Source organism: Aptenodytes forsteri, unplaced genomic scaffold (assembly GCF_000699145.1).
Source record: "Aptenodytes forsteri isolate BGI_AS27 unplaced genomic scaffold, ASM69914v1 Scaffold336, whole genome shotgun sequence".
NCBI classification, from domain to species: domain Eukaryota; kingdom Metazoa; phylum Chordata; class Aves; order Sphenisciformes; family Spheniscidae; genus Aptenodytes; species Aptenodytes forsteri.
The window spans coordinates 4019386-4033426 of record NW_008794911.1 but is presented as its reverse complement, the minus strand read 5'-3'; the positions used below and the strand labels follow the sequence as shown (position 1 = coordinate 4033426).

The following is a 14041-nucleotide window of genomic DNA, read 5'->3' as shown; positions in this document are numbered from 1 at the left end:
CATCCAAGCCATGAGCAGCCAGTTTCTCCAGGAGAATGCTGTGGGAAACGGTGTCAAAGGCTTTACTAAAGTCTAGGTAGACAACATCCACAGCCTTTCCATCACCCACTAGGCGGGTCACCTTGTCATAGAAGGAGATCAGGTTAGTCAAACAGGACCTGCCTTTCATAAACCCATGCTGACTGGGCCCGATCACCTGGTTGTCCTGTATGCACCGCATGATGGCACTCAAGATGATCTGCTCCATAACCTTCCATTAAAGTATAATCAGTTATTTTCGCTTTTCATGTATTTAGGATAAGCTAATTGTGTTAAATATAAATATGATATTAGTTAGAAGTAACACACAGAAATAAGATCTCAAGTGTGCCAGTTAGTCAGACATTAATTTGACCAGTTCTTTTCTTCAGTATCATCGTAGCACAAATGCCATTTCTAATAGCTGTCTTCATAAATCTGGCAATGTCTGAATTCTGGGCACCTAATGGAGTTACCACTGAAGAAAAACATATGCTCTGAAATTTAGAGCTTTGTACTGGACATGAAAACTAATTAACAGCCTCAATAATATTTGTCTTAAATTGTTTATTTTAAGGGCAAAATTTATAGCATTCAGTTAGAGTTTAGTCTGGGGGAAGAAGGAAAGGGATGGTTTTTGTTCAGCTGTACTAAGGGCTGCAGGAAATTGTGGTACACGACAGACTTATGATCTGGCAGAATATTTCTCCTGGGGTTTATAATTAGTGTCATGTTACATATTTCTAAGTATTATATCTGGATTCAAGATAGTAAAATGTCATCCCAAAAATTGCCAAGTCAGCAAGCTTGATGTTATTTAATTTTCTAATTCTTGAATTCTTCACAGGAATCAGTGGGCCTATTTACATTAGCAAAATTATGTCCATATAGGTAATTACAGGCATTATCACAGCATCTGAATGTGTGCTTTCTGATATGTATCAAGATTTTCAAGATTTGGGAGTAGGTTGGGGGTAGGAAGGTAGTTTGGGAACTCATTGGTTATGGGCAATGCCCAGTGAGGAGAAAGCGAGTTGTTCCCTTGACTTCAGAGGGTGTTGCATCTATTGCAAACTGAAATTCATATACTGATCTAATGACCCAAAATAGATCCTCAGTCTATTCCGTGTGGATAACGCTCACCAGTAGTGAGAATCTCTGACCTTCTTAAATGGAGATTTACAGTATCCACAACAGATTTTTATTGTTTTTAAGACAGGTATGGCTCTCAAGGAATAAATTTAAAGAATGTCCAGTTTTCTTACATTTCAAATTTTGTTATTATCATTAGGAAGTAATGATTATTACCATTAGGTAGTAATATCACTAGGTTGTAATCTTGCCCATTAGAAAATGGGAAACTTAATCACAGCTTTTCTCTTTCAAGACTGTAGATGGAACCTAATTCACATAAATGAATCAATATTGAAGCGTTGGTATTATGTAACTTAATACATTTGCATGAATGTACGTGTTAATTTATGAGAACAGAAACAAAAATTTCTAGTGCATTAGAGCTACATTTAAAAACAGAAATAAGTCATAATCCATTGTATAGGTTTTGTCTTTTTTATGGTTTAATAGTTCTTCTTTATGACATAAGTTTGTGTTTTTGAAGGAGGGAATCAACAATAGAATGCCACTAGCTGTATTGTGTAAAGGTAATATGTTTTAATACTGACCCCTAGTGACAGAATTATATTTTTGAGCTACTGTGCTGCAAGATAAAGGGATTTTGTTGGGTTTTGTGGTCTGTGTTGTTATTTTTTACATTAGCGGCCATTCTGCTGAGCCCTATACAAATACAGTTAACTCATGCCATGAACAGATTCCTGTTTTGACTTTCTTTTACTGTATATCCATAGTGTGAAGGGTGCTTGTCCTGGTTTCGGCTGGGATAGAGTTAATTTTCTTCCTAGTAGCTGGTACAGACTGTGTTTTTGGATTTAGGATGAGAATAATGTTGATAACACACCGAGGTTTTTGTTGTTGCTAAGTGGTGCTTACACTAGTCAAGGACTTTTCAGCTTCTCATGCTCTACAGACTGAGAAGGCTGGAGGTGCACAAGAAGCTGGGAGGGGGCACAGCCAGGACAGCTGACCCAAACTGGCCACAGGGACATTCCATACCATGTGACATCAGTCAGTGGGTGGTGAGCAATTGCACTGTGCATCACTTGCTTTGTCTATTCTTTTATCATTATTATTAGTATTATTTTCTCTTCCTTTTCTGTTCTACTAAACTGTCTTTATCTCAACCCATGAATTTTACTTTTTTTTTCCGATTCTCTCCCCATCCCACCGGGGGGTGGTGGGGGAGGGTGAGCGAACAGCTGTGTGGTGTTTAGCTGCCTGCCGGCTTAAACCACAACAGTGCTTTCTAAAGAAAAAAGACAACACGGTCATTACCCAAGACCTCACAAGCTTTTCCTTACAAGTTACATATTGACTTCCATTGAAAACTGCAAAATGTTTTATGGTAAATTTCTCCCTTGGCAGAAAAGCTGAATCAAGGCCTGATGCTGGATGTCATTCAGAAATGGGTTTGCACTGTGACTTTAACATCACATCAGATGACTGATACGCAACGCATGGACAGAACCCTAAATCAACCCCTACTGGCAGGTGCAAAATATTTTGCTCAGCCAGCTGTTGGGTTTGTCTCTTAGATTTGTGCAGATGTGGCTATGGAAAAGTCCCTCTATAGACTCAGATGCTGTAACTGCATTTTGTTCCCAGTACAGCTCTTCTTTCACAAAAAAATTTGTTGTGTATTTCCCTGTTTGTTGTTTTTTTTAAACTCTGTTGCCTATCAGGGGTTATACTGAAGACAGAGACCAATATAGAGCGTTCATCTCTATCTAACACAAATTTCATGTCACAGCATCCTAAAGTGCATGAGAACCTAAGTGTATCCAAAATAGTTTCAGACAGAAAACAGAACACTTCTAAATTGGGATAATGGTAACTATGTAGAAGTTCTACCCCTTATAGATATAGCAAAATCTTTTGGGCTGTTTGTACTCTCCTACCTTCAAAGCCTTGCGGTATGATCACTATTTATCTTACCTGTGGAAGGCTGGAATTTCACTCAGAGCATGTGTGTTGTCATCTGTAACTTCCCAGGGTAGATTTCTGTGGGATCAGGTGAAACTTTTTCCTCCTGGATGGAGACTCCTGGGAGAGAAAACTGTGGTTTATATAGTGGCACAAGTACAATGATTTCTCTTGAGTGTGTAGCCCAACAATGACATTCAGTGATATGCACTGAGATGAATTATACTTTCTACGAATTAAAAGTGGTAAGGGTTATTTTACATTTGAGTAAATTTCAGACAAATGTATTGGTGCTTTTACATGCACGTTTTCCTTGTAGCATATTTCTAAATTAAATGCAAATTATTTAAGTATATGTTTTAACTTACTTTAGTATAACGTGAAGTTATTTATTTTAAGTGTATATAAGGGAATTGCAGGTTTATGGCTGATCATGCAAACTTAATTCTGTCCTGCTGTGAATTTAACGTGTGCACTGACTGTGGCATGTTGTCTAATTGGACTGTCATACACACAAGGGGGTAAAAATAAGCTTTCACAAGTAACTTTAAACCTTTTGACTTGCAATCTCAGTAATTTTATCTTAATGTAGTAGTGTATGTGTACTTTCTTAGAGATTTAATTTTAAGAGAGAAAAATAAAAGTGTAAGTTTCTCCAATCTGAATCATCATAAGAGCTTGAACCTTTAGCAAGGCAAAACAGATTGCTGCCATTTGAGATAAGTTCACAGTTGTCCAGAAAAGACTTATCCAGAAGTGAAAGATGGGGTCAAGTTTCACAGTCAGAGTACTGTTAGTAGAGAGACTGACTTGGCACAGCTTTTTTGTCCTTCCTCAGCTGGTGCTTCCAAAGATGAAGAGGAGCCGCTGTCTCCTCAGTCTCTGTGTTCAGACGAGTTGTGGGGACCCTGCTTTGGCTTTTTCTTTCCTTCCCTTACACCTCCGTGAAGGCTGCTCTGGCAACTCCTGAATGTTCCCTGTTATTTTGCTTTTGTAACAGTGTGGATTCCAGACTCTCAACATTTGTGCCGAGTTACTGATTTTTGCGTGCACTGCTTCTTGGATCAGAAAAAAGAGAGAGGGGGATAGTGTCTTTTTCATGAGCTTATACTGGCCGAAGCTACGTGAGATCTTTAAGGGGCAAAAAGGCTTTCTATTGCTGAATTTAAAGCCTTTCTTCTAATGGTGAAAGTGTCAGAAATTCTTTATAAAGGTTGCAAATAATATTATAATTGAAAGGATCAGATATCATGAATAGATAGTTCATTACCAATGCTCCTATAATATTTTAAATCAGGTATACTACAGTTATAGAACAGAGAGCTTTGTAACTCTGCCAGATGAGTTCAATGACAGACATTAGAAAATCTCTGTGCATCTCTAAATGAGAGTCAGGTATTACAGTCCCTGCTAACCCAGATAGTTTAAGGTTTTATTGCTTCCAGACTGTGAGGTTTATTGAGTTTGGGGTTTGCTGATGTTTTAATAAGGTACTTGTCATTAAAAAAATAGGAATAGAGGGTTCAGTTCCTAAAATGAAAAATTAATGTGGTTTGTTGATATCATAAATATTTTTATTATAGCACAAAGGGGCCCCAAATTGTAGATCAGAGTCTCTTGTGCTGGATTCCCTTACTCAGAATAAAAATACTGACATTGATTTCCCTTGTATAGTGAAGAAAATGGAAGTAATATTAGTCTTTAAATAAAATACGAGTGACTATATACCACAGTCAATTGCTTTTGAAAATAATTAAATCACAAAGTGAAATTTTTGGTAAATCGGAAGACGTTTATTGGATGTGATTGTTCTGATGGCATAACAAGGCAAATGAAGAATACTAATACATTTAATAGATAAAAAGGAATATATTTATTGAGGTTTTTCGAACTTCTGGTTATGATATTCTTTCTCAGTCAGAAATTACGTAATAGAGCTGGGTCAAAAATGCCTTGTGTGAGAAAGAAGTCATGCGATTTAACACAGACAGAGTTGATTTTAAAAAATGTGTGTGTAATTAGATGCATAATTCTTATGCATAATTTACATGCAATTATGTATGAAAATGAGATATGCACAGCCATAAATGGCTTGGTAAGCACCTCACACACAATCACAGTAATTTTGCACAGAAATTAAACATGCAATTGCAAATACATTTGGAAAATGAAGTCCATAAGGAGTCCAATGGCCTTTGTGAGGAGGAAAAATCTGAATTTTTTCTGAACGGAAGTTGTGTTAGATCCTCAGTCAGAAGGGGGGAAGTAAACAGCGTAGACGTGAATAAAAATATATTTAATATAAACCAGTTTATATTCAGTTGTGGTAGAAGAAGCAAAACCAAACGTACTTTACCATTTTTATGAAGTGTCAATCTCACTAGTGTAAATTAAGCACAATCCAGAGTAAACAGTGGTGTGAAGCTGCACCACCACTTTTCTACTCTAGCTCCCCTCCATGGGAGGTTGCTTAGGTTAGGGGTTTGGGGGCAGTCTCAGTGGTTTCTGTCAGCTCTTTGAACACTGACAGTTGCTTTCTCTATTCTGCTGAACCTTCTCTTCAGGAGGAAAAGCTGGCTGGACCATTCCCTATGCACTAAGGAAATAAATAAACCATTATCTTTCTTGCCATGGCTAGGAGGCTTTGTCGGGGACCACAGCTATTAAGCTTGATGTGATGCCAACAAAGAGGTGGTTCTTGCCCCAGAGAGCTTACAGTCCTAAAAACAAAAAAAAGCCCACAGTTTTGGTCCAATTTTTGCTGATGATTGTTTTCACAACACTACCAATGTCTGAACTTTCCTATTGCACCCCAGACAACTAAAGCAACTAAATATTCAATCTGGTGAAATTCATGTGCATCTCCAAAGTAACTGTTTAAAAAAAGTTTGTACTGTGAAACTTTTGGTAATGATTTTATTGTCAACTTTTAATTTATTTTTGCAGTAAAAACAGTACAGAAAACATTTGTGTTTCTCAAACTTTGGCCATTTATTCTTTTGAGTCCTGAGTGATCTTTTAGAGAATTTTCAAGAAATCTCTTAATAAGTTGTTACAATGTATATTTAAAATTAATAATTTAAATTAAGTATTTATTATCTGACCTTTTAACGTTTGCCTTTCCAGTGACACTTGAGAAAAATATTTTTGCTATTCTTGAATACAATAATTTGAATTCAGCTGTAATCAGAATTTTACTGTTTCACTACAGGGCATGGTTAAGGTCATTAGGGTACCTGAACCGTGTATACCCTGGTTAAGGTAAATGCCTAACCCTGGCACTCTAATGATCATAACAATGTGCTTATAAATCATAGCATTTGAATTATTATAACTTTAATTTGAGCTCTGTAATTTCTACACCTATCTTGTCTGGTTTTTCTTGTTTGTTTGTGATTCAGATAGTCAGTTTCCACTTCTAAAAAAATATGGTGATATTGCAAATGCAACATCCTTTTTTTTCCCCCCTTGTCATTGTCTTCTTTCCTTTTCCCTAATCTTTTCTCTCTATCATTAGGGAAGTTGATGTATTTTGAATCTTCATACAACATGGAGGAAAAAGAGCTGTGGATTTATAAAATTTACTCCTTTTCCACATCAAAAAGTGTATACTTTTTTTCAGCTAAACCAAGGCTCCCGTATTCCTTGAGGATGTAATCCTATTGTGGGAGCACCATCTTAGTAGGATGTGTCTGAAGCAGAGTGTGTTCTGGAGGCAGGGAGAGAGGCTAGTGCTGATCTACATTAGGCAAAGACAGTGCTGGTAAAAGCTTCTTCCTCCCACTTTTGTTTCCTTGTAATAAAAAGCCTACACAGTGCATATCTCTGCCCAAGATGGAATGGAACGAGGACCTCCATATTTAGATCTTAATGTTGTAGTATTTCAGCACCTTAAAAACTTAAGCACATTAATTCTTTCAGCTCCCTTCTGAGGTCAGGCACTGCTGTCTCTTTAGCAGCTGGGGCTCCGTGGCCCAGGGTGACAGCGCTATTTCTGTGTTCTCTGGAGGGCTATGGGGTAAGAGAGAGTTCAACTATGGATTTGTCATTCTTCCTTCTTCCCTCATAACCTCTTCTATATGCATCTGTTATCAGGACACAGCATTTATGCCCTCTTAAAATCTTATTCTCAAAGGTATTGGTCAAAGGTATAACTCTCATTACCTGCTGTTGTTACTTCTAACATGAATTTTTTTTGCCTTGTGATCCATTGTGCTACTTGATTAAACTATACTCATGAAACTGTGATTCAAAATGAATCTGCGCAGAAGTAGAACGCAGGATTGAAATAAATATGTATGATCTTCTAAATCAGTGGTTCTCAACCTTTTTGAAGTTGAGTGGCACTTGAGAAAATTGGCTGTGCTCTGTACCTTGCTGAGGTCAGCTCTGAACACACGAAGAGCTGTCACCTTGCTCTTTTGTTAAGTACTTGTGTACTTGCTGGCTTTATGGAAATTATAGTAAATCTGCTTATAATGTGATTGGCTACGTCATTCAGTTCCGTGTATTATCCTGGAATCAGTCTGTTAGGGACTATATATTTATTAGGATTTCCTACAGGAGAATACGTGTGTTATTGGGTGTAGTATAGGAGTAGTAAGTCCTATACTTACTGCAGAAGTTTTTTGTTAAGTGTTTGTTTGCTTGCTTTCTTTATGTTATTTTTAGTCTGTTTGTTTTGTGATTGGCTACGTCATTCAGTTCCGTGTATTATCCTGGAATCAGTCTGTTAGGGACTATATATTTATTAGGATTTCCTACAGGAGAATACGTGTGTTATTGGGTGTAGTATAGGAGTAGTAAGTCCTATACTTACTGCAGAAGTATTGGAGATACTACACGTGAGGTGCAGTGATGCATTTCATGAGCAGTGGATCTGTCCCATAAATCCTGGAATTTCTGTGTATCCATTGTACAGGAAAAACTGATTTTGTTTGTTTTTTTTTTTCCTGGATAAGCTATGTGTGTGTATATTGTGTAATGCTGTAAATCTGACAGCTTATGGACATGCCTTACTGTGCGTGGCTGTGTGCATGTATGGTGAGTCTCTCCCATACTGCCAGCAGGTACATCATGTCATTGTTACACATGCTATGAATGTGATGTTTTCCGGAAAACTTGTGGTACATGTGGTATGTAGCTGATCCTTACATGTGCAATCAACATGACCAGGATTTCTTCATATACAGCAGCCTGGATAGAGCTACAGCACTCCTGAAGCTAGAAATCTGGATACAGTTTTCATGGGGAAGAAAAGACAATATTAACCAGAGAACCTAGAAATACAGTGGCCTTACCTAAGCAATATTAACCAGAGAACCTAGAAATACAGTGGCCTAAGTAAAATAAAAACAAACAAACAAACAAACAACAACACCCCCCAGAAAAACAAAATAGCAACCAAACGTTTTCAGTTGAGAACCTAGAAATACAGTGGCCTTACCTAAGTAAAAACAAACAAACAAACAAACAACAACACCCCCCAGAAAAACAAAATAGCAACCAAACAAAACGTTTTCAGTTCTTCTTTATCTGGTCAAGGAGGGAAGGAGAGGGAGGATACCCAGATAAGGGGAAATCCAGCTAATCGAAGACACTCTGAGGAGTGCAGTGCAGGACATCTGAAAACATGGGATTCACTTCTGAACAGAGACTGAAGTGCTTGTATTAAAGTTCCTGGTGCTCCAGAAGGATTAATTAGCCAACACCAAACTGGCCCTATACCTTTATGCTGCACCCAAGCTAATAACCCTACTCACCTTCAGTCCCTGAATTGCTGCCTTTTCCCTGTTTTTCCAAACTGTGGGGCTACTGCCTGCCTGCCAGCCTTCCTTACACCCATGTTCCAGCACTACCTGTGAGCTGCCACCACCTTATAGCTGAGGCAGAGATCAGACAAACAAATCCTGTTGGCTTCTGCTGCTTCATTCCAGGTATGCTCAGGAGTATCTGCATCCCCCTCTCTGAAAATGTGGTTTGGAGATACTTGCACTAAGATCGGTTCACAGTAAGATCTACGTCATGTTGCCCATGTAATGAGATTATATAGCACAGGTTGGCATGTATTCTGCTTTCTGTCCTGTTTGCATAAGAGCATGACCATCAGCATTCCCGAGGGTTTTTGTTTTTATCAATGCCTTGACAGTCTTTGATAGCATAAGTGTTTCTTGTATATGTAATACTTCTAAGCTTGTGTTTATTTTGTAACTGTGAAAGTTACCAAAAGGTTAGTTAGATTTTTGGTAAGATGCTGTTACAGTAAAAGTAAGGTTTTCACATCCAGATTTCTCTTATTAATGTGTTGACAGAAATTTAGCAAAACTTGTAAAAAATGTACACTCTTCTGTTGTTGAAGTGCTTAGATATGCTTGTATAAAGGTGGGAGAATTTTTTATGTTTTTGATATAGACAAAATGTACTAAAAGGGAGTATAAAAAAGCAGTTGCAATGAAAATTCAGATTGCCATCTGCGCATTTGCATTGCTAACAATATTGCCAACTTTTGTTTAACAAACAGATGAGCCCGATGTAAAATTACTAAAAGCAGACAGTAAATTGGACATATGCCTCAAATCATTTGATCAAATTTTATATACAAACTCAGAAGGAAGACAATTCAGTTTTTATAGTGTGCTGGTTTATAATGACATTGGAAAAAATACCACTGAAACGAATGCAAGATGATATAGACAAAGAAATAAGTTCCTGTTGTTTAGTAGAAAGCAAAGTTTTGGCAAGAAGGTCAACAAAAATCTTAAGTTATGGAATATCTTACGGCATTTGAAGGATGCAAACTACATTTGCATCAGTAGCCTCTTTTGCCTATGGCAAGGAAACCAAAGAATACATAATGAGGTGGTAATCCAGAAACGTATGCCTTTTCAGATTTGTTAGAGCATGGTCATTTCCCCTCAGCCAGGCCAGGTTCTTTCTTCAGGGTCTGCATCAGTTGTAGTCAAGAGTTTACTATCATTATAAGTCATGCCACCAGCTGCTTTCAAATACATTCTTCATCCCAGATATTAAATGTGAGGTTGACTTTTTTTTTTTCTTTTAAAAGGCACTGTCCCGGTGAGTGCCGGAAGCAGAATAGCAGTGTTAAGACAAAGTGCTCGTAGGCCAGTTCCTTCTGCTGTGACTGAGATGTACGCCCACGTGACTATTAGTTTTGCAGTACATCAGATTTAAGTCATTTGCAAATGTGTCCTCTAATAGTGCAGCTGCCTGCACCTTCTGCTGTCTCCTGCCTGAAGTTGCTATTTCCTTAGTAGTGCTTCTTCAACTGTTTTTTCTTGGCTGTACTCTAACCTCCATCTATGAAATGATCCTTAAAAAAATCCCAACAATCTTTCCCAATTTTGTTTGCAAACAGGTTGTTTTGCACGTCTAACTCAGAACTGGCCACCCCAGCATTTGTCCCAGCACTGCTGAGGGGCAGCACCCTTTAGCCATGGCTGCAATGATCATCTGGGAGCAGAGGGAATATTTAAACTGGATCTGCTGCTGATAGACTAGCTGATGTGGAACCACAGTCATAGCCAGCCCTGAACTTTATGCTGATGTGTCTGTTGTACTCCTGCTGTCTAAATCAGCTTGTATAAAGCCAGCACAATAATTTCTACATTGCACTGAACTGCACCATGTACACCTACTCCGTAAGAATGGCAGAAGCTTGCTGTGCTATGTTTATGCCACCTAAGTATCCGATCACAGAAATTTATGGAGACAGCACAAAGAACAACAACGTGATATTCCATGCACTATAATCCTCATTAGAAATAGCACTAGAATGATTATGGGGAGAGGTGATAAAACTCTGCAGAGGCATTTGCCTGGAACTAAAGATACAGAAATTCTGCATCTTTGAAAAGATACTAGATTTCATTCACTTGTTCGAAACCTCAGAAAGAATCCATGTCCTAATAAGTTAAAGAATCCAGAAGTTTGTGACTTGGTTTGTCTCTTAGGTTGTGCCTCTTGAGCTTCACACTGTGAGTCAAATATAGTTAAGGCATCAGAAAGAGGGGTGTCACAGTTCAATTTTTAATTTCAATTTCATACTATAATTTAGAATATAAACATCAGTCTTGCAATTTATTGCAGGTAAGCAATATTTTATATTCTTGAAATGTAGTACTAATTTAGTTGGTAAATATAACACACTAAGAAGAAACGATGGTCCTAAAATAACAAAGATTTCTTTTTTCTCCTTCATTTTGCTAGTGCTGTTGCTGAGGCTGAAGGAATTGAGCCATTAGTAAATACCTTGAACACTCAGAGGGATGGAGCCGTTGCTAATGCTGCCACAGTGCTAACAAATCTGGCCATGCAAGAGCCATTCCGCATAAATATCCAGAGCCGTGGTGTTATGAGTGTGCTTGCAGAACTGCTGCGCTCGACCAACAGCCAAGTGCAAAGCAAAGCAGCATTTGCTGTGGCTGCATTTGGTTGTGATGCTGATGCAAGAACTGAGGTAAAACTCTTCTTCATAGTTACGGTTATTTGTAACATTTCTAGATCCTGAGGTTGGTGTTACATTTACTTAGGATCTTTGTATTTTGTATGTCTGTCCTAAAAGTCCACAGGTTTCTAGATAATAACTAATTTTTCACTTTCCTCATAGGCTTGTTCAGCTGAATTTAGCTCTGTTTGTCATGAGACCTTGGAAAGGGTTTTCTTTAATTTGTATTTTTACTGATGTATTTGCTTGCACCAAATTAATGTTTTACAGCTTTCCAGTGGCTTCAATGGGCTTTAACCAGGGCTATATCTTAATCCCCATGTTTATGAGCATTAAACATTAAGGTTTCTCTCAACTGCAACGGTCAGCTGCATTTTGAAGATGAGAAGTTCTGTCCTCTTTACTCTCCCTCAGTGTTGTTCTATTGCCCACTTTCAAGGCCTGAACAGCAATGTCTGATCTTGATTTATAAGATACTGGATGTGCATGGAGTAAATGTAATTCAAATAAAACTCAAAATATGATTAATCCCTTGACCAGTGGCATCCAGCAAGTTGAACTTTTCGCTGTTTATCAATGGTGATATTATTTTCTTTTCATAAATAAGGATGATGCTATGTGCATTCATAGACCATAAGCTGGGGATTTCTCATGGGTCAAGGCTGTTAATTAGGACATGAATTAGGGGCATAGATAATTAATCTATCTCTTTCAGTGTCCTTAAAATGTCTTTCTCTTCAAAAATCCAAATGAGCTATATTTCCTCCAGCATGTATGGGAAAGATACTGTGGCACACAAGAGAATAGGATGTTAATAAGATTGTCATACATGCAATACAATACAAATTCAAATACACTGTGATGTAAATTAGCTGCTAGGAGGCAACAGAACACAGAAAAAGCTGTGTAACTCTCTGTGGCAGGGTTGGGTTGCATAGTCTCTTCAGTTTCCACACCGCAATCTAATAACTGAAAAGCAAGCCAGAGCCAGAAGGGATGTGTGCCTTGAACCACTCTGAAGCTTGCTTCAGCTCCAGCCTATGCAGGGTTCACAGAAGCAGAGAATCCCCACAAATGGCCTTTCTACCAGCCCAGCATAGCTTTTCTACAAGGCTTGAATGTTTCAGAAGGTGAATTTCACAGGCTGTTCTTGCTGGGACAGATGAAATATGTAAGTGGCAATGTCTTCATTTTTTTAATAGTTAAGAAATGCAGGTGGACTGCAACCACTCGTTGAATTGCTGCATTCTAAGAATGAAGAAGTCCAAAGAAATGTCTGTTGGGCTGTTATGGTCTGTGCAAGTGATGAACTAACCGCTGTTGAACTCTGCAGGCTAGGGTGAGTAGAAATAGTATCAAGGGGCAGAGGGAAGATTTTGATGAGAGAACTCTATTTAAAGTTGATCTTTACATATTTGTAGCAGAATAACAAAGTTAAGCTATACTTTCTGGTAAGCAGAAACTACTTTTGCACCACAGATGTTACAGATGAAATGGTATTGATTTTAATCTGAAGAGAGAACTGTCTGGAATTATAAAAATGTTTATTGTTTCTGTGACTGAATTAGGCTTTATATTGAAGATGTGCTTATATCAGTCAAAATTAGGGACTACAGTGCCCCATTGTCATGGTTTAACCCCAGCCGGCAACTAAGCACCACGCAGCCACTCGCTTGCTCCCCTCTCGGTGGGATGGGGGGGAGAATCAGAAGAGTAAAAGTGAGAAAACTTGTGGGTTGAGATAAGGACAGTTTAATAAGTAAAGCAAAAGCCACACACGCAAGCAAAGCAAAACAAGGCATTCATTCACTGCTTCCCATCGGCAGGCAGGTGTTCAGCCATCTCCAGGAAAGCAGGGCTCCATCACGTGTAATGGTTACTTGGGAAGGCAAACGCCATCACTCCGAACATCCCCCCTTCCTTCTTCTTCCCCCAGCTTTCTATGCTGAGCATGACGTCATATGGTGTGGAATATCCCTTTGGTCGCTGGGGTCAGCTGTCCCGGCTGTGTCCCCTCCCAACTTCTTGTGCACCCCCAGCCGACTCGCTGGTGGGGTGGTGTGAGAAGCAGAAAAGGCCCTGACTCTGTGTCAGCACTGCTCAGCAGTAACGAAAACATCCCTGTGTTATCAACACTGTTTCCAGCACAAATCCAAAACACAGCCCCATACGAGCTACTATGAAGAAAATTAACTCTCCCCCAGCCAAAACCAGCACACCCATATATGAGAAACTGAAATTAAGGTTTCAGGCTAAGTTCAATATACAGTAAATTGTACTTATTACACACAGGCTAAATTTGGTTTACAAACTCTGGTTAACTGCAGGTGTGCTGAAGTGTCATGTAAAAGCAACTCTCTTTTATTCCTTCTTAGAAACTCCAAGTTCCATATATTAATATCTGAATTACAAAAGTGTCGTGGTTTAACCTCAGTCGGCAACTGAGCACCACGCAGCCGCTCGCTCACTCCCCCCCACCCGGTGGGATGGGGGAGAGAATTG

At 38.7% G+C, this 14041-nt stretch overlaps 1 protein-coding gene across 1 annotated transcript in view; it reads left to right on the top strand.

Annotated features, from left to right (window-relative positions):
* ARMC3 (armadillo repeat containing 3) overlaps window positions 1-14041 on the top strand; it is a 73381-nt gene that overhangs the window by 43816 nt on the left and 15524 nt on the right. Inside the window, exons 10-11 of the mRNA XM_009275221.1 lie at window positions 11302-11551; window positions 12742-12878. Of these exons, the coding sequence (XP_009273496.1) occupies window positions 11302-11551; window positions 12742-12878 (387 nt within the window). The remainder of the gene's footprint in view (window positions 1-11301; window positions 11552-12741; window positions 12879-14041) is intronic.